At 36.3% G+C, this 19,825-nt stretch overlaps 1 protein-coding gene across 7 annotated transcripts in view; it reads right to left on the reverse strand.

The window, feature by feature from the left end:
* The window catches only part of FGF12 (fibroblast growth factor 12), a 621,973-nt gene that overhangs the window by 15,920 nt on the left and 586,228 nt on the right, over window positions 1-19,825 (reverse strand). For all 7 annotated transcript variants that reach the window (XM_077117887.1, XM_077117886.1, XM_077117888.1 and 4 more), the window contains one exon: window positions 8,624-8,822. In XM_077117887.1, coding sequence (XP_076974002.1) covers window positions 8,624-8,822 — 199 coding nt within the window. The remainder of the gene's footprint in view (window positions 1-8,623; window positions 8,823-19,825) is intronic.

A 19,825-nucleotide genomic window follows, 5' to 3' on the forward strand; every position in this document is an offset into this window, starting at 1 on the left:
CTTTAAAATACACATTTTTAATGTCTTTTGCAGATCCTAATTCATGGGAAAAAACCCCCCACAACTTAAGGAAATAGCTAAACTATATAGGTTTAAGGAATGGCAAAGCCCATTAATTCACACACACACACACCCATTTCTAATAGGAAGAGCATGAAATCTGAACTTAAAAAATAAAAGTTTTGGGGCAGGCCATGGTGGCTCAGCAGGCAGAGTTCTTGCTTGTCATGCCATTTGGGTTCAATTCCCGGTGCCTGCCCATGCAAAAAATAATAATAAAATAACAGTTTTGGTCACAGTTTGCCACTTTCTAGCTGTATGAACCCGAGGAAATTAAATTCTCTTAAATTCAGTTTTTTCATGTTTAATATAGGAACGATAAAGTGTTTTAGTGACTATCGTATGCCACTGGTTAGCCTATTGATAATGTGTCATGCAAAAAGTAGTACAGTAGTAAAAAGTAGCGCTGCTGCTACCAATTGTCACTTTACATTGCAGCTAGATTCTTGTCAGATAACTTAAAAATGGAAAGTTCTGGTAGTTATGGGGAGGACAAGGTGTAAATCGTTGAGTGTCAACATTGCTCTGTGAGGGAGAATTGTCGTGTAGTTATAATTGTTATGACACATTTTGTTTTCCAAATGAAAGCAATACGACTTCTGTTTCTGAGAAAACTGATAAATGACACTCTATAAAGAACCACCGCCTTTTATCAGTTTCCACCAAAAAAGAATGAAATATGACTAATGTTTTATTACTACCGATTCAGTTGAATTTTCCGTGGTCCTATGTAATTTCCAAGAAGTAGAAAGGTTAGATTGCGCTGTTAGTTAATGTTCCATTAAAGATGCTTAATTGTCTTAACAGCAGATCATGGAAAGGTGTGGGCAATTAACATGAAGCAATTTCACCCCTTAATTAACATCACATGGAATCCCTTTGGAACTGTAGGAGAGTTTTCAGTGCTCGTTTGGAAGCAATAGATTGCCAAAGGAAGGCACCAAGTATGTCATAAATATTTATTACAAAGAGTTATAAGAGACAATGTGAAAGAAATAATCTAGACCTTCATTTAGAAAGAGAGGAAAAGCAATATTTGAGTGTGAGAGAGAGATAGATATGGAAGAAAAATGTGTGAGAGGGGGATTTTATTTAAACACTAAATTAGAAGCCAGGAAAAATCTGTTCTGAATGAGTTACAATGGTTTGGGGGAGGAAGATGTCACAGACTGGCAGAAATCCAAAATGCAAAAAGGGAGATAGAGAGTGGCAGCTATTATAATTTCTGTGATTAAAACAATCAGAGGCATCAGAGGTACTTTTTGCCTCCATCTTTCTTGCTATCTTAGTCATCTAGTATGGTTGTGTCCGATAGAGGTCTTTGAAAAACAAACCATTTATAGTTTCTCTAATGAGTTTTTTGAAATAAATAATAAAATGATTTTGCTCTTTCTATCCTCCCAACCGGAGCTATATGACATCGTGACTCCTTATTTATTCTGTTCTTTGGTGTCTTCTTACATGTTATTGAAGGGATTATTACTTTCCCTACAAATTCAATTTTCATCCCTTTTAATCCATCATTCAATGCCACACTTCACAGAATTTCACCAATATATAACATAACACAATGCTCATTTTTCCAACGAAATGAATAATGACACTTCGCATTGATCTGACAGATTTCTCTTAAGAAATTCAACTTTCTTACCATGTCTAATTGTCATGTTATTCTGATGAAACAGGTGGAATTCATAATTCATTTCATCTTTAGAAATGACTGAGGTTGAAAAAGGTACATTTCTATCTCAAAATTTCTTAGCAAAACATGGGTCATCATTGATCAAAAGAATTAGACATTTCTTTGTCTTTGGTTAATAGATTTCTATTAGGTTATTCTTTCTCAGAGATCAATTCAGCAAAATATTTGGTATCCCCTCTACTAACTTCATATAGTAATTTATCCCAGCACTAAAATATACTTATAGCAGTAAGAACTGTTAAAGTGTAACATGTTTAACATACTTAATTACAGAGACAATTTAGTGAATATTAAATTAGACTTAATCCAGTACACTTATCACACCATTTCAAATAAATTTAAATCATTGACTATGGCCCAGTTTAACCAAAATGAGACTAGAAACACCAATTCAACCTAGAAGACTAAGTCTCAAAACTGGTTGTCATCAGAATCACTTGGACAGTCTTTTTAAACCTGTGATTCCTAGATTACACCCCAGAATTAATATATCAGAATAATTTAGAGAGTTTTGTCTGAGAATTTTTAGTCTTTTTAAAAGCACTCCAGGTGCTTGGGGATAAATCATGTTATTAGCTTAAAGCACAGTACCAATAAGAAAGGTGGATAATGTGTAACTACCTTATAGGTGTGTGTATGTGTGTGTGTGTGTGTGTGCATGCCTTGTCTCCCCAGCTAGAAAATAAATCAGTGGAAATGGGTAAATGTGCACTGCATCCTTTATTCCAAGTTTTATACTTCTGTGAGTGATGGCCCTCGGGTGATACTTACTACTCTTATTTTGGAAACATCTGTCTTCCTCCAGCACTAAGTCCTGGAAACGTACATCTTTGGAAAGTGCACATGTTCTTTTCAGGGGGAGGAACTAGCTTCTGAATACCCCACCACCTGTAGGAACTGAGTAATGGCCTTATGTAAAGAGGAGGGAGGAGATAAGGAGGAGATTTGTATTTTGTTCTTTGTCAAAGGATATTTGTCTGCTGTATCTGATGTTAAAGGGGAGGGTACACCAAGACAACTTAAATCTGGGGGAATTACTTATCAGTGGTGTGAACAATGCTCTTGAAAGGGCAAAACTGGGTGTCATGAAGCCTGCACTGTTGTCTTAAATTCCAGGGGAGGGGACCCATGTAAGTAGAGGTTGATGTGCAATGTACATATTAATGGGTTTAAATATCAAGCCTACCATCTGTCTGAATAGATATCCCTGCAACCCCTCATTAACACCTCCAATGTTCTAAGCATAGGACGGAGGGTGAAGGAGTGAAGGGAAAGGGGCTGGTGGATTATTATACGCAATCAGTGCAGGACTTAAACTTTTCCAACTGGAAGAGCTCAATTTTGGGAATCCTGACATTCAAAATGACACTGCAACAGAACTGGAAAAAGGCAGAGCTATTAAAAGACAAAATAAAACAAAACCTGGTTTGGCCTTTCCGTCATAATGGAATTCCCTTTACAAGGGAAGGGGGGCATTTTCTGTTTGCAGTACTAGGCACTGTTGGGGTGATAACTGGTAATAGGTGGAGGGCTACGGACTTATAAGAATCCCTTTAAAAACTGAAAAGAATTGGCAAACCTTTTTGTTAAATAGATTATGATTAATTCCTTAGTTGGTTGTCATTTTCAATTTCTTCTCTAAAAATGTCTTTCCCCCAAAATTCAGAAATGACTCATTATGGAAATAACGCATAGAATTCTATTTATTCATTCAGAATGAAATAAGAGACATAGGTTTAGAATCTTTTCATATGTAAATCCTATGTAAAGTTCTGCACAGGAGTGTGGTTTATACTCAAGCATTTATTAAGACTGCCACAGAATGCTAGTGCCTCAAATAATGTTGAGAATCATCTGGTCTAAACTCTTACAGAGGAGGACATGGAAGCCCTGAAGCCTGTTAGCATTCATCAGAAAGGATGAAAAAAGTTTAAACATGGCATGCACAATAACTGTTTTTTCGGAGCTTCTATCAGGATGCATTTGCATGATTATATCAGGGATATATGTCTCAATCTTTTCATGGTTTGGGACTAGATCACACTCAGTTTGAATCAGGCTATAACATTTCCTTCTTTTTTTGCCTAGTTTGAACATGGAATTCCTTTAAGTGTCCTCTCTGATCTTTTACCAATATGCATTTACCTAATCATATAATGTACCACTTTTCTGAATTTTACAGATTCAAATTAACTTACTCTTAAGGTTGTAAGAGTATAATATTTCTGCTTTAATATCACCGACTTTTATGAATATTTTCTGTATGTCGCCTGATCTCAGATTGAAGGTTGGTATAATGTAGGGAGTTAAATGCACAGGCATTGGTTTTAGGATTAAGCATAGCAATCCCAGTTTTGTATTTATCTAGCTTGAACAGGTTACTTCATTACTTTAAATAATAGTTTCACTGTCTATTAAATGAGGATAAAAGTAGGGCGGGCCTCAGTGGCTCAGCAGGCATAAAAAAAAAAAGAGAGGAAAAACAAAGTAAAAGCCTTTTGTAGGGTTTAAGTAAGACAATGACTACAGCATGCCTGGCAAATGGTAAACAAATTATAAATAGAAACAGTAAGACTAATATTAGTAATAATAACAATATTGCGAGCAAGTACAATTTTTGGGTCCTAGCAGAGAGGAAGTTTTCTGCACAGTAGAATAATCCCTCACATAATCTTGGGGGTACATATTTTACATAATAATGGTAATCTGTAAAAATAATGTAGTGGTATAAAATATAACTTCATGGAGAATCTTTGGGTAATTGCTTACATTTTTGTGATATTATAATGATGATACCAAAGTACAGATGACTCATAGGAGAACTGGCCCAATTTGTGTGTGTCAGGTAAGTCATGATATAAGACCACGAAGGTCTGCCTGGAACTGAAAAGGATTTCATTCTGAAAGGGCAATTATTTCCCAGAATACAACAAGAAGAGAAGCATTTAGGAGACATTTATGGAAGTGCACTAAGCCCCTATAGTACTACACTGAGGTGACATCTATATGCTTCTCAGAGCATCTCACCAGTCTCCACAAAAGTTTAGCACTTAAAACTCTTCAGTCAGACTGCCTTGGTTTAAATTCTGGCTCTGCCACTTATTTTCAGCATGATTTTGGGAAAATTACCGTGCTTTATTTTCTCTATTTGTAAAATGGAGATAATACTAGAAACTACCTCGTAGGAATGGAGTGAAAATTAAGAGGCATAATTGAGACATGCTTAGAAAAGTGCCTGAATAAAGTAAGCATCTACAAAAACCACTAGCTAATACTGTTCTGAAAAATGAACCATTTTCTCAAAGACAAAAGGCAAAGGGATTTATAGGGAATTAATAGATCTTTGGTATGAAGCCATTTAAGTCCTTGTTTTCAGCCTTGGATGTGATTCTTATTATATTCTCTATACTTCACACCTAATTTTTCTTTCCCACGAGCTAAAGAGGAAAAGAACCTTGAAAGTAAATCCATGTATTAGTAAATCTGATTTGGACCGGGCTTTTCTTTGCCCTGAACAAAAGGAAAATCATTCCAAAGCTTCAGTAAATAGCACACATAGACAAAAGTAAAACAATCAACTAAAAGTTATCAAAAAGAAAATCAATAAATCAGAGATATTTCAAAATTAAGATGATGGAAAGCCAACTCACAAGGCTGGTAGTTATGACAAATACCCCTTCTGCCATTATCCCCAAATAATAGGATATGTATTGGTAGACAACTTCCCCCCTACAAAAATAAAGAAAATAAATAAAAGACTGCCCTTTTTTAGATTTCCCTGCACTGAAGTATGACCATGTGACCGGGTTATGGTCAATGAGTTAACAGTAAAGGTTTTGGGGACCGTCCAGTAGAGAAAATTGACATGGGCTTTTACTGTCACCTGCATGGCTTCCTCTGCCCTCTGTCTGGAGTACAGACACTGACCTGGGCTATGGGTGGGAGCCCATCCAGCTCTACTGAGGAAGGCTGTGCAGTGTACGGTCGTACACAGGTCAAGGCAACATGTGAAGCGATGGCACTAAGGCCCCTAACAACTGGGAAATGACAGTATTGACCTGGTATTGCTGGTATCTAGATGTCTTGTGTGTGAGAATAAAACCATGTATGATTAAGACCCTGTGAGTCAAGGTTCGTGTTACACACAGCAAAATCTAATTCAGGCTTATGAAGCAAGGTATGCCTAGTGTGCTCTTTACACATTTCTACTGAAATACAAAATAACTATAGAGTTAAAGCAGCAGCGGAAGTAGGGACGTGGTCCTTGTACACAGATTTCTCTTGGAAATGTGTGCATGCTTAAGCACAGCCAATTACATTGCAGATAGGAGTTATGATAAGGATCATGGGTTATAGATGTTCCTTTTTTTTTACTAATATGAAGGGAATTATCTATTAAAAAAGTAAATAAAACTTCTGACATTTTTTTTTTCCCTTTTCATTTTTAATTGTCTGAATGCTCCAGAAGTTGTTAATGGGGGTGTGCCAGTTTTATAACAAAAAATGAATCAACTTAAATGCATGCACAAAAATGATGAGGTGGGGGCGGGCCGCGGTGGCTCAGCGGGCAAAGTGCTTGCCTGCTATGCCGGAGGACCTCGGTTCGATTCCCGGCCCCAGCCCATGTAACAAAAACGGAGAAACAAAATACAATAAAACAAGAAAATGTTTAAAAGATGTTTCCCTTTCTTCCTCCCTTCCTTCCTTCTCTCTGTCTTTCCTTTAAAAAAAAAAAAAAAAAATGATGAGGTGGTTGAAAGCACAGTTTTTCAACAACCTAATTTTTGAGCATCATTATAGTTTTCCGTGGAAAATATTATCCACTTCTTCCATACTTTTTGTTTAAACATACAAAGCAAGCATTTTCCTACCTTTACTCACACTGTGCCTGAAATATTTCTGTCTGCCGAATGTCATGCTCAAACTCAAACAGTCTAGGCCCAGCCTAGTGTTGAAGGCAAACTTAAATAATAGCTTTTTGAGAATATCTTCTTTCTGGTGGAAGTGATAACTCTTTCCCTATATGCCCAAATCTATTTCTGCAATGTGTAAATATATCACTTTCTGTATTATACTACTGCTATTAGAAAACATGTTTTCGATCTCCTAAGTATATTACAAAGTCCTCTGGCGCATGTAATTCATCTGTCTCCTCATTCATCTGTTTATTCATGTGTTCAATTATTCAGTCAACTGATTACTGCATATCTGTCTATTATATGCCAGATATTGTGCAAGGCACAGAGAGATAGGAAAAATAAAACATGTTCTGTTCACTCAAAGAGTGAACTAAGCATGGACAAAAGGAGCTAGAGTGGTAAATAGGTAAATATATTACAACATGATAATGTTTTATTTTTTTTTTTTTTTACATGGGCAGGCACCAGGAATCGAACCCGGGTCCTCTGGCATGGCAGGCAAGCATTCTTGCTTGCTGAGCCACCGTGGCCCACCCAACATGATAATTTCTATGGGAGAGAAATGTATACACTGACAAGGTGACGGAATGATTATAGCTCTTTGAAGAAAGTCAGGCTATGTTAAAAGCCTGTATGTACTACAATGCCCACATTCAGAAGTATGACTCGAATTAAATCCTTACAAGGATTCACAGGGATTTTTCAGGCAGATGAGTGGATGGAAATTGCAGGATGGGGAGGAGGTAGGTGGGCAGAAAAAAAACAACACCAGGCCCAAAATAGTGAAAATGTTTTGGGCAGGAAAGGAAAGTTTACTTCTGGGTGGCTGAAAGCAAAAGTTTTAGGGGAGGCTTGAGAGAGATTAGGAAATTTGAATGTCACATTTCCCCTCAGTGCTGTCAGCACAGGATTGATGTAATAAACGTTTGTTCACTGTTGCAGTGGGATAAGCTATACAGCAGGCATTGTTATGCTGTACTGGTTGCACGGACCATACTACATTGGATATTCAGAGGACAGCAAACTTGGCCTGTTGTATAGTTGTAAAGCACTGCTTTAATTTCTCATATCCACAGACAAGGAGGCTGAGCTAATGTTTTAAATGACTAGGACATGAATTTTAGAGAAGAATATATGTCGGTAAATTTTGAGACCACCATATTTTCTTAGCCTGGATTAAAAAGTTTGGCTGAAAACAATAAATATGGGCATGCCAATAGTATACTTTTGTCCTATTAGGAAACTTTTGAGGAACCATCCCAGTTGCCAAAATTGGATTTCCTTGATGTAAATTTATTTTGCCACTTCTCAATTTGAAAAAAAAGAGCACACTATGTTAAATAACCAAGAAGGAGGGAGGTTGCATGCTCGACTGAGAAGAGTAAAATTTAATTCTGTAAATATGTATTGATCCAGAAAATAGCCTACCAGTTTCTTTCCTTAGAAAATACAAAGAGGAATCAATACATTCTGTTGTTAGATTGGTTCACAAAGATGTAGAGATTAGAATATGAACATACTTCTAAAAGCCTTTTGCAAACTTTAAAGCACTATGATAACGATATTGGTTTTCTAAAGGTGTAGCCAGAGAAACTAAATTATCATGGCCAACAAAGAAGTAAATCATATTCTAAATGCTAACTACTATGATTTTTCCACTTTCAGGAATGTTCTTGCTTCTATATTCAAACTTTTTTTCTATGTGCCAAGTAGTTATAATACTTATTTTTTGGAGGAAGAAGTACTCATATTTTTCTGGATTTCTGTTCTGACTGAAGGCAGCATTGTGGAAGTGGAATTCTGACAGAGTCCTTGAACAAAATCTGTGTTGGGTACAAGCATGCACAAGTATTCCTGCAAACCCTATGAAGTGAAGGCATAAGAACAGAACTGGTATCACACGCAGATTTTGACCCAAGAAGAAAAAAACTTGGATTCATACCTTCAATAGGTTTTGGTACAAAATGTGATGAGGGCTTAGTTTTCTTCACTCTGTTTCCCTTCATAATTTGACCTTCTTTATTGAGTCCCAGAAACCACGCTCGGCCTGATTCTTGCTGACGGTACAGTGTGGAAGAATAGATCACATAATAGTTTTCGAACACAGATTCCTTAAATTTGCATTCTGGAGTGAAAACATCCTGCAGAGATACAGAAGATGGAAGAAAAAAAATAACGATTTAAAAATTAATCAGCAAATGCGGTGGTGCATGGGTGATTCAGTAGTAGAATGGCTCAGGTTACCATGTGGGTAACCTGAGCTCGATTTCCCGCCCGTGCACCCCCCCAAAAAAATTAATCAGCAAATGCTTAAGTCCAATGAACCTGAAATACATGTACTCTGTTAAGAACAAATGAGAAGCAACTGTGCATAATCTGCATCACCATGATCTCATTCAAAATCAAGAGATAACATTTCCTTTCTAACTAAACTTTACTCCACAGAACACGACTGCTCGGTCTTAAGTTAGTAAATGGGCTAATATCATTCAATAATGACTGCAGTTTTGACTGTGGCTAGGTCCAAACTCTGATCCCAGCATAATTATTTTGTAAATTTAAGTGGTGGCCATCGCACATTGTTGAGGCCTTTAGCATGTAAACAGGGCAGTAGAATTGATCCCTGGGAGGGAACTAAAATCAAATACAGTCACAGTAAACACAGGTTTACCAGATGTTTTTTAATGCAGATGTAGCAGGTGCTATAAAATCACCGGGATAATACCTCTTTGTCTAATATCATTAACATTCCCTTTGACTTGAAATAATATGCTACTTAGTAATTAAAATCTTAGATAAAAATACCCAGGAATTAAGTACTGAAAGAAAACCTAGTTGTTACATTGTATGACACTCAATGAAACATAGAATGAGAATTGAAGTCCAATAATGGCCCTTAAAGATGCTTTATTTCCACCCCCATCATTTGATAAGTGAGGAAAACAGAAGGCTATATGATTAATTCAGTTACGTGCAAAAAGTGACTGCTTCAATGCCAGAACACGTTTACTGCTCCACAATCAGTGCCTCTCTTTTTCTGCTAGCTTGACTTACAACGAAATTTTATGATCAAAGCAATAAAATCAAATCCTAACATGTCAAATGAATAAAATGTATTCCATGAAAAGAAGAAATTCATCCCCTTCTGAGATAAGCAGAAGAAAAATGTGATAGCACTTCCTCAGCTACATGTTAGTAAGAATCCTACAAATTCATAGGAATTACTATTTTCACTACATAAACCTTCCTTGTAACCCTGCCAATGAAAGGCCACCATGATTTAATGCAGATAACCCAGTGATTACACCTGGAATTAAGTTGCTGATAAATCTGTGGGGTTAGAACTGGTTGAAACCATGTCCTTGTAAGTGAAACTTTGAGACTTTAGCCTCTGGCTGCATTTGGCAAAGAGGTACAGTGATGCATATGCAGGGAGTAGATGAAAGCCTTCACTGATCAAAGACACTGTTTAAGGAATTTGGTTGATTTAAAATAGTTCCAAAATTATGCACTAAAATATTAGACTAAAAAATGTGAATGGGAGTGTAAAGGGGCAATAGACATTAAAATGATAATAGTGATAAATTATCATTACATTAATAATAAAATATGATTTCTTAGACTGTCTTCAGGTCTAAGTAAACAAACTGGCTTAAGAATCAGAGAAATAAGTGACAATGGGGTACCACTTCACACCCACTAGGATGGCGAGAATTAAAAAAAAAGGACAATAAGTGTTGGTGAGGATGCAGAGAAATTAAAACCCTATACATTGCTGGTGGAATATAAAGTATTACAGTGGCTGTGGGAGTTTGGCAGTTTCTCAAAAAGTTAAATATTACAGTTACCAAATGACCCAGCAATTCTTCTCCCAGATATATACCCAAGATAAATGAAAACATATATCTGAACAAAAACTTATGTACAAATGTTCATAGCAGCTTTATTCATAATATGGAAACAATCCAACCATGTATAAAGTTATGACTGGATAAGCAAAATATGAAATATCCAGACACTGGAATATTATTCAGCCATAGAAAGAAATGAAGTACTGATACATGCTAAAACCTTGGAAACCAGGCACAAAAGACCACACGTATGATTCCATTTTTATGAAATCTCACAATAGGCAAATTCATGGAGATAGAAAGTAGATTAGTGGTTGCCAAGAGCTGGGGGGCATAGGTAAATGGGAGTGATGCTAATAGGTACAGGCTTCTTTAGGGGGAGCTTTATCTTTAATTAGATAGTGGTGATCAGTGTGTGTATAACTTTGTGAATATACTAAAATCACTGACCTGTACATTTCTAAAAGAAGGATTTTATGATATATGAATTATATCTTAATAAAAAAAGAATCAGAGGTAAAAAGTAACTAATGATAGCAAGGAGAAATAATGAAACTACTGCATATTCTTTGTCTGGCCCCTGGAAAAATTGGGCTTTTCTATGACCCTGTTGCAGTATTACTTGAACAAAGTTTAAACATTGCTAAGCATAGGAATCAAAGTGATGCAGATACAATTTATATGATAATTTTAAGTTCTGGTTTATATCTAGGACTACCCTGGAAGTTAAAAGATTTAGAAAATGCTAAAATCTAATACATATTTTACTGCTTTTTTTTAAAAAACTAATCAAAATAACCCTAAAAAAGCTTTTCATTCTAGATCTAGCTTAATACTAATTAACATGTCCCTTGATGCTAAGGGACTCTTGAAAGTTCAAGGATTAGCTACTAAAAATATAAGACTTCAGACCTTATCATAGGAGTTAGATAAAATATACGGGGTAAAGAATTATGTATACATTAATATAGTCATATATGCAAAAAGCAATACAACCTATTTTCTTATATGTCACAGAATCATGAAATTTGGAGATACAAGGCTACTTAGTGGTAGTTCAATCTGATGCTTTTATTCAGCACAGCAACTGCAATCCGCAAGAGTGAAGTGACTGCATTCTGTATTATCACAGGAGGACAGAGGCAGATTCCAACTCTGAATTAGAACCATGGGTTTTTGCTCCTGATTCAAACACTTCTTCCAATGCCAAACATTGCTTTTCCTACTGAATAGTCAAACCTGCTTTTGATGCTAAGCTGTTGATTCAAGATGAGTCTTAGTCTTCGTAATAAAAAAACATCAGGCATGTTTACTACTTTGTCATTTATAATGTGTGAAAAAAATAACATTTTCATTTAAAAAACAATTAACTTCTAGTTTTTGTTTAATTTCACAATGGCTTAAACTCCCCTTCTGAAACAGCAAAGCCCAGGATATCGAGCAGGGACTGAAATCTTGGGGCCTAAGCCAGGAAGAGCATTAGGTACTCACTGGCCCTTGAAGTACTTCTTTTGGCAAATGGATGATTCCGGCAACAGTATCTGGTCAAGTGGACTATCCTAACCACATGTCACTCCAAAGGGACTAGGCCACGAGTCCAAATTAAAAAATGAGACAACTATTAATACTTGGCTAAGGGGAGAAAATGGCATATTTGTGGGATACCAAGCAGCCTTCCTTGGATACAGGAAGGAAAACCTTAATGGCACTGAGTCAGCTTGGACAATTATTCTAATTGCAATCTTTGCAAAAATATTTGCCACTTTAATTCCAATATGGAATTGTGCATCAAAAAAGTTCACAAAATATTTGCAATTATCACTTTTGGTGAGCCATGAGAAATCAGAGCCCTAGAGTTGGAGAAAGAAGATAAATGTTTCACTTTGACTCCATATAATAGTTATAGGACTTCAGGTGTGTGGAAAAGCCGTTTTGAATTTTAGACTTTTTTAGTTTTGAATGGAGTTATTTGGGGAAAATGAGCTAATGGGATGGAAACGTTGTAAATTCTAGGTTTATAAAACCTCCAACTCATCATTATTTTAAGTTTTCTTTTTATAGCAAGAAAAATGTCATGCAATTATATAACAAGATAGTATTGTTTTTGTCACACATGCTTAAATCTGCTCTAGAATCTGAGACCCCCTCACCGTAAGTTAAGTGTTATCCTCCATAAATTGTTCCCTCTGTACAATTTACTCATACACACAAGCACCTATTCATCTAAAACTTTTGGCAAAGACTTGGGCAATCACATACATTCAGACGGGGTTCTGAGGCTATAGAAAGTATGCTCAAAATGACAGTAAATGTAATGTGTAATAGAGACAAGGCAGGCTTAGATCCAAAGGTGATAAAATTCTAGACCTTGATCCAGGGTACATAATGAAAGAAGAGTGGATAACTGGTATTATAGACGGTTTGTTTTTGAAAGTTTGATCATTAGTCATGTTGCATCTCACGAATTTCATTTGTCTATCTCTATAATTTGAGCTCTCAGTTCAATGCGGACACGTGATAAGACATTCAGAAATGTTTGTTGATGAAATAGAAATTCACCCCCCCCACCCACACACATACGTCATATATGGAAATACTATTTTCTCTTGAATCCTTCTCTGATCCTCAGTTTCATGGGATTGATCTTTCTCCTGTGTGAATTTCTTCCTTACCCTTCCCTCTGCTTCAGATCACTGATAATCTATACAGTGTCTGGCTTCACCCCTCCAGTCCCAGGTCTCCTCATGCCCAGGATAAGCATATTCCTCCTAGGCTGGTCTCTAACTGTGTCAGCCTTGGTCCTTCCCACCCCCGTTTGAGTGACAGTGTCCTTTCAATAGAAATGTCATGAAGGACATGGATGCAGAAATTTATGGATTTTGATGGCAAAATGGATAAAGCATTATATTCTTTTCATGGTTGACTATTGCTGCTAATGGTAGCATCATTGTGTAGTAATACCTGGACTGTTCATGGTTTCTAACCTCCAAATCATACTTGCTCAACTTCTCTCTGTGTCTCCAGACAAAAGGATCACTTCCTTGTCCCCTGAAGTTATAGTGAACTTTCCCTCCTTTCACCTCTCATATTATTTGCTATTTAACATTTAATGCACCCTGCCATGTATCATGATGGCTTTTTCTTTTTTAAAACTAATTGTTTGCATGTTGTTATGATAATAATTATTGCAGGATATAAGATGAACAGACAATAAAAATAAAATTGTCCACAACACATGAAAAAATGCACATTAAATATTTCTGGAAAATTGTTTGGATTCTCTAAATGTTTTATTATCCACTGACAGTTTTCCACTTGACCTTTGGAAAATCAATTAATCTTTCTGAATTTCAACTTCCTCACTACAAACTGAAAACAGCATTTACAAAAGACTCATGGGTTGCAAAAATCAAATGGTTTAACACATGTGCAAGCTCTTTGATACCTAAAAGACCTATACATATATTTGAGATTATTTCTTTTATATAGAAGGAAGGCCTTGACATCTTAAGTTTCAAAAATTTTATAAGGTAGCATCTGCTCGAAATTAATCTTTTTATTTACTTTATTTGATAAATTGTGGGTTTACAGAACAACAATCGTGCATAAAATATAGAACCTCCATACACCACCCCACCACCAGCACCTTGCACTGATGTGAAACATCTGCCACAATTGATGACAGCACATCAAGTTTGCTTATTCTAATTATTTCACATCTGTGAGATCGTACACTGTTTGTCCTTTGGGGTCTGGCTTATTTCACTCAACATGATGTCTTCAAGATTCATCCATGTTGTTATACGTATTAAGATTTCTTTCCTTTTTACAGGTGAATAACATTCCATTATATGCATATACCACATTTTATTTATCCATTCATTGGTTGATGGACATTTGAATGTGAAGCTTCTGGTTTGCTAATTTTATTAACGGCCTTTAGATGTACAGAACTCAAAAATTCTTGTTATTCTAGCAGCTGCTTTGTCAACCGCATTATCAAACAATATGTTAAATCTAACAAGAGAACTACTGTTTCCCATCCTCACAAGAGGCAAAGAAAATCTTAAATTACATTATTTCAAATGAAGCATTTTTTTTAAGGCTGGGGTTGCTTTGAACAGAACAGGACTATTTTTATAACTTAAAAAAAAAACCTCTATGTATATGCAAACTTTTGTCTATGAACTTCTGAGATAACTTTTTACTGGAAAACTACTGAGCTAATTTCTCTAAAATTATGTTCATTGTTAACATATTAATGCCATATCTGACCAGGTACAAGGTAAATTTATACCACAATAAAATAACTCAACCTGTGATGTGTTAGAGGTAGACAGACACAAAAATTGAAATTCCTGATTTTTTTATTTGGACAAATTACTTCATTTCTCTAATGGTGAGTTTCATCAACTTTAAGTTAAGACTAATCATACCTTCACTGAAAAAAGGCATGCTTAACATCATACTTGGCACATAATTCACTAATTTTATTACTGGATACAATTTGGAAGGTGAAGGATTATATTCTGATATCACAAATGAGAATGGGTTAGCCTGAGCAGTAAGTTGATAAATGGTCACAATTTGTGGAATCCAGATAATGTTTTTTGAGTAGCTGTTCCCTGTGACAGCCTCATCAAGACCACATTTCTTTAAGCTCAAAGTGCCACATTATTGTTGACACTGATCTGAGATAACTGAGAGGGAGATGTTTGGGTGATTTTTCAGGCATAAAACCACATGGTTATTTGACTTAACCTCTATTTAGAAGCCTGCCAGCCAAGCGGGGTGGGTGTCAGAGGTAAGAGAAGACCAAAGGTGAAGGGATACGCCATATGACCATTCACTGTCACCATCAAAATTATTGAGAAGTCTCAATGCTTTGGAGGCAGACAGCAGACATTGCAGGGAACAGTGAAGTTCTTCAGTGGCTCTTCTGAAGTGACCATGTGGACAGCAGGTAACCCAGTGCATCCTCAACTACTATGATTGTGTTTGAAATTCAAGATGAGTAAGTTGAATACTGTCTCAGATTCTGAGGGCTGCTGTAACAAAGCACAACAACCTGGATGGCTTAAAACAACAGAAATGTATTGTATCACAAGAAATCCAAAACCAAGGTGTCATCAGGCCCCTGCTTCCCCTGAGGTCTGAGGTGTTCTGGCTGGGGTTGCGGGCAACCCATCTGCTTCCATCAAATTACAGTCTCCTTTCTCTGAAAGTGTCCAATTTCCTTTTCTTATAAGAATCACAGCCATATTAGATTTGGGCCCACTTAAATCCAATTTGGTTTCTTCTTATCTAATGATGTCCTTAAGGGCTGTATTTTCAAATAGTATCATGGTCATGGTACTGGTCAAATGAAGACTTTTTTTTTTTTGGTGGGGAGTGCACAATTCCCTCCACAATGAATACATTCAATGTGTTCATGAGAAAGGATGTGTGACTCTGGTGCCTCAGTCTCTCTCTTATTTTCTGGGAATATGGATGAAAGCTGAGGTGTCACCAAATTCCCATATCTTAATATAAACACTGTTCAACCTCCTAGAGAATCACTTTGGAGACTCTAAAATGCTTCAGAACTTAGTAACTTAGGCCATAATATACGCTTTTTACATAAAATTTCTCAATTTATTAAAACTCCACGTGCCAACCTCCATGAAGTAGAAATAACTAGTAGCAAAATTAACTTTCTGTTGTAAACCATTATAAAGTTCAGAAAAAATGTATAGGGCAACCATTTCCAGCCATTTGTTAACTGCAACTGCAAGTCTTTGATCTTTGAGAGAAGGAAAGCATGCAAAGTAAACATTAGTCATGGCTCTCAAACCTGAAATAGGAAGGGAAAGCTGAAGTATAGCATTGTGACTTTATTGAGCTAAGGAGGCAGAAATTGGAGTTTGGGACTGCTAAAGAAACTAGAATTTGTGGGGCATGATACCAGGCAAATGGATCTAGGGAAGGAGCCAGAAGATTGTGGGGGAGTTTCCTGAAGGTGAGGGGCTGAAGGATAGAGCATGAAGGATACAAGCTCCAGGTGAGAATATTAAAACCTAGTGAGGTCAGCTGCTGAAGGAATGAGGGATGAATGAACATATTAGAGACTGGACAGGACTAGGATATGTTACAGCCAAGATGGAACAGACAAATCTCAGTGAGTACACTGGACATTCAATGCACACCCTGGAAAAGGCCAGACCTTATGGTTAACTACCATACCCTAATTAAATCTTCTTTCCATCCCTGGGCTAACAACAGAAACAAAATAGGCAATACCTAAACACACACACATATATATAGAGCCTGACAAGATCAAGAGGATCTGTAATTATTTACCTAACTGCCAGAGCAAAAACTCCACCATATGTCAGAAGATGATATAATACAAACACTTCAGTGGGTTAAATAGATTGCCCCCAAAATTCATGTCCACCTAGCACCTAAGAATGTGACCTTATTTGGAAGTCTTAGCATATATAATTAGGTAAGAATCTTGAGATGAAATCATTCAGGATTTAGGGTGGTCCTTAAATTCAAAGAGCAGTGTCCTTATAAGAAGAGGAAAGGGCATGGAAAAGAAAGTGCTGTGAGAATGGAGGCAGAGAATGGATTGATGCATCTACAAGTCAAGGCATGCAAGGATTGCCAAGGATTGCCAAGGATTGCCAAGGATTGCCGACACCAACTAGAAGCTATGAGAGAGGCATAGGAGGGTTTCTCTCTCAGAGCCTCCAGAAGGAGCCAACACTGCTGACACCTTCATTTTGGAATTCTGCCCACCTGACCTGAGAGAATAAATTTCTGTTGCCTTAAATTATCTAATTTGTAGTAATTTGTTATGACAGACAGAGGAAACACAGGAGAAATATATATTCATAGAAGACAAAGGATACTTCAAGAAAGTAGTATTACCCAAGGTGAAAGGGAACATTTCATAATGACCAAGTGTCAATTCATTAAGACAAAGATGAGATAATCCTACATTATTTATGTACCTAATAATAGTGCTTCAAAATACATGAAGCACAAAGTGACAAACTAAAGAGAGATTATAGTAAATCCATATTCATAATTAGAGATTTTAATACTTCTCTCTCAACAGTAGATAGAACACATAGCAAAAATCAATAAGGATATAGAAAATGCACCCTACAAAATGATAGCAGAATAAATATTCTCTTGAGTGAATATAAAATATTTACAAAAGTGTAATTTGGCCCATATAAAAATCAACGGAGTGAAGTCTTAGAGAGTATTCCCTGACAAAAGCAAAATTAAATTAGAAATGAAGAAAATTTAGATATCTTGAAAATTCTTGAATATTTGGGAATTAACCAAAAGACTTCTATACAATCTGTGAGACATGGAAGAAATCACAAGGGATATTTTTGAAATACATACATAGTATTGAAAAAGAAAATATCAAAATTTGCGGGATGCAGCTAAAGGACTGCTAATGATAAATGGGAACAGATATTTGTATTGCTATATACATATTCTTTGACCCACTTTTAGGAATTCAACCTACAGATACATCTGCAAATGTGCAAAATAGAGTATATTCAATTCATGGTAATGTTTGCAGTGTTAAAATATGTTAAACAATCTAAATGTCCTTCAAATAGGGGACTGATTAAATTAATTCTGATATGTTAGCACAATGGAATACTATATAACTTCTGAAAACAATAAAGCAGCTCATTATACACTATTTATACAACCATCTCCAAGATATATTGTTAAGTAAAAAAAAAGAATCTGTAAGTGCGCATGTAGTTGCACATGTCACCATTTGTGTTAAATACACACACACATATAGACACATAGGTATTCACTTTTATTATGTTTAGAAAGACTCTTCAAAGAGTCACAAGAAGCTGGTAATAGTTTTGCCTCCTGGGAAGGGAGGTGGGTGGTTGGAGAACAGAGCTGTAAGAAAGAGACTTATTTTTCTCTCTTTACTACTTGTGTTTTTTGAATTTTATACTATATGCATGTGTCACCTCCTCAAATAATAAATTAAATTGAGGAGGCTTGGAAACTGTCTGAGTCAAGTAAAATTAACCTACTCACTAAATGTGGTCTTCAGACATTTAGTATAGAGGACAATTGCTATTTTATATATGATAAAATTTAGACTCTGAGATGGAAATTTACCTACCCAGGGTTACAGAACAAGCAAAAGGCTGACAACTTCAAAGCTATACCATAAGGGTGTCTGACCTCAAGCAAAGGAATGGCACTTTCTTGTGATAAAATTACTTAAGGGAGCAGATCAGTGAAGACTTGATGAAATAACCAACCTAAAATAAGACTAGTCAGATGAAAGAGGGAATGAAAATAAACTTAGTTACTAATACTATCTCCCAGGTACACAAGCTGGCATCTTTCATTTCTCAGTGATAAGACTGCCAGAACCTCAATATAACAAATGCATTAAAAAAATACATCCTTATTTGAACTCTACTTGTTTTATTTTTTCAGTCTTTATATGATTTGGATCAATCTCATCATCCAGGAGCCAAAATTTCTATTCTAGCACTACCTAAAATTTTAATCTAAGTTAAAATGAACATTGAAGCCTTTCGAGAAGATGAGGATATTTCACTGGTGAGTAAGCAGTAAAGGTTATTTATTGGGGGTGATGTGTCATGACATATACTGTCTCTACCACCACTGAGGTGAAACAATCCAGAATGTGCTTATTTCGTGTGCTTGCCCACTGAGTTTAAATGACACTTTCATTTAAACACAGTCTTTCTGGAAGTGATTATAATGTTCAGTGTCTGAAACATTTCTCATTGAGGAATGACTATAGCAGTCAATGAATGAGAAATATGGGCTGGGATGCACTCTGACCACAGAGCACTGGTAGGTAAGATAGCTATGATGCTGTTAAGAAGTAGAGCAGATACTACAAGTCCTTTTATGGATCCAGAAGGAAGAAGGATTAAAAAAAAAAAAAAAAAAGCAAAGCAATGGCGTCCTGGTATCCTGCAGGCACCCAGCAGGTGTGAGTAGAAACAGCTCTGACATTATATCCCTGGCAGTGATAGAAAACCACATCTCACAGGTGTGTTCTCCTTATTCTCAGTGGAGCCTGCCTGTACCATCAGTCACACGTCATTCTCACTATAGCAGTCTAAAGAGTAATCGCTAGACAAACAGTTCTGAGAGAAATGAAAAGCTAGAATTGTGGTTTGTTTTTTTTTTAACACATCTTTGCTACAGTGCTTGCTGTGATGATGGGCCCTCAGTATGAGAATTCAAAGTAAACACATTCACCATTA

This window comes from Tamandua tetradactyla, chromosome 10, assembly GCF_023851605.1.
Source record: "Tamandua tetradactyla isolate mTamTet1 chromosome 10, mTamTet1.pri, whole genome shotgun sequence".
NCBI lineage: Eukaryota > Metazoa > Chordata > Mammalia > Pilosa > Myrmecophagidae > Tamandua > Tamandua tetradactyla.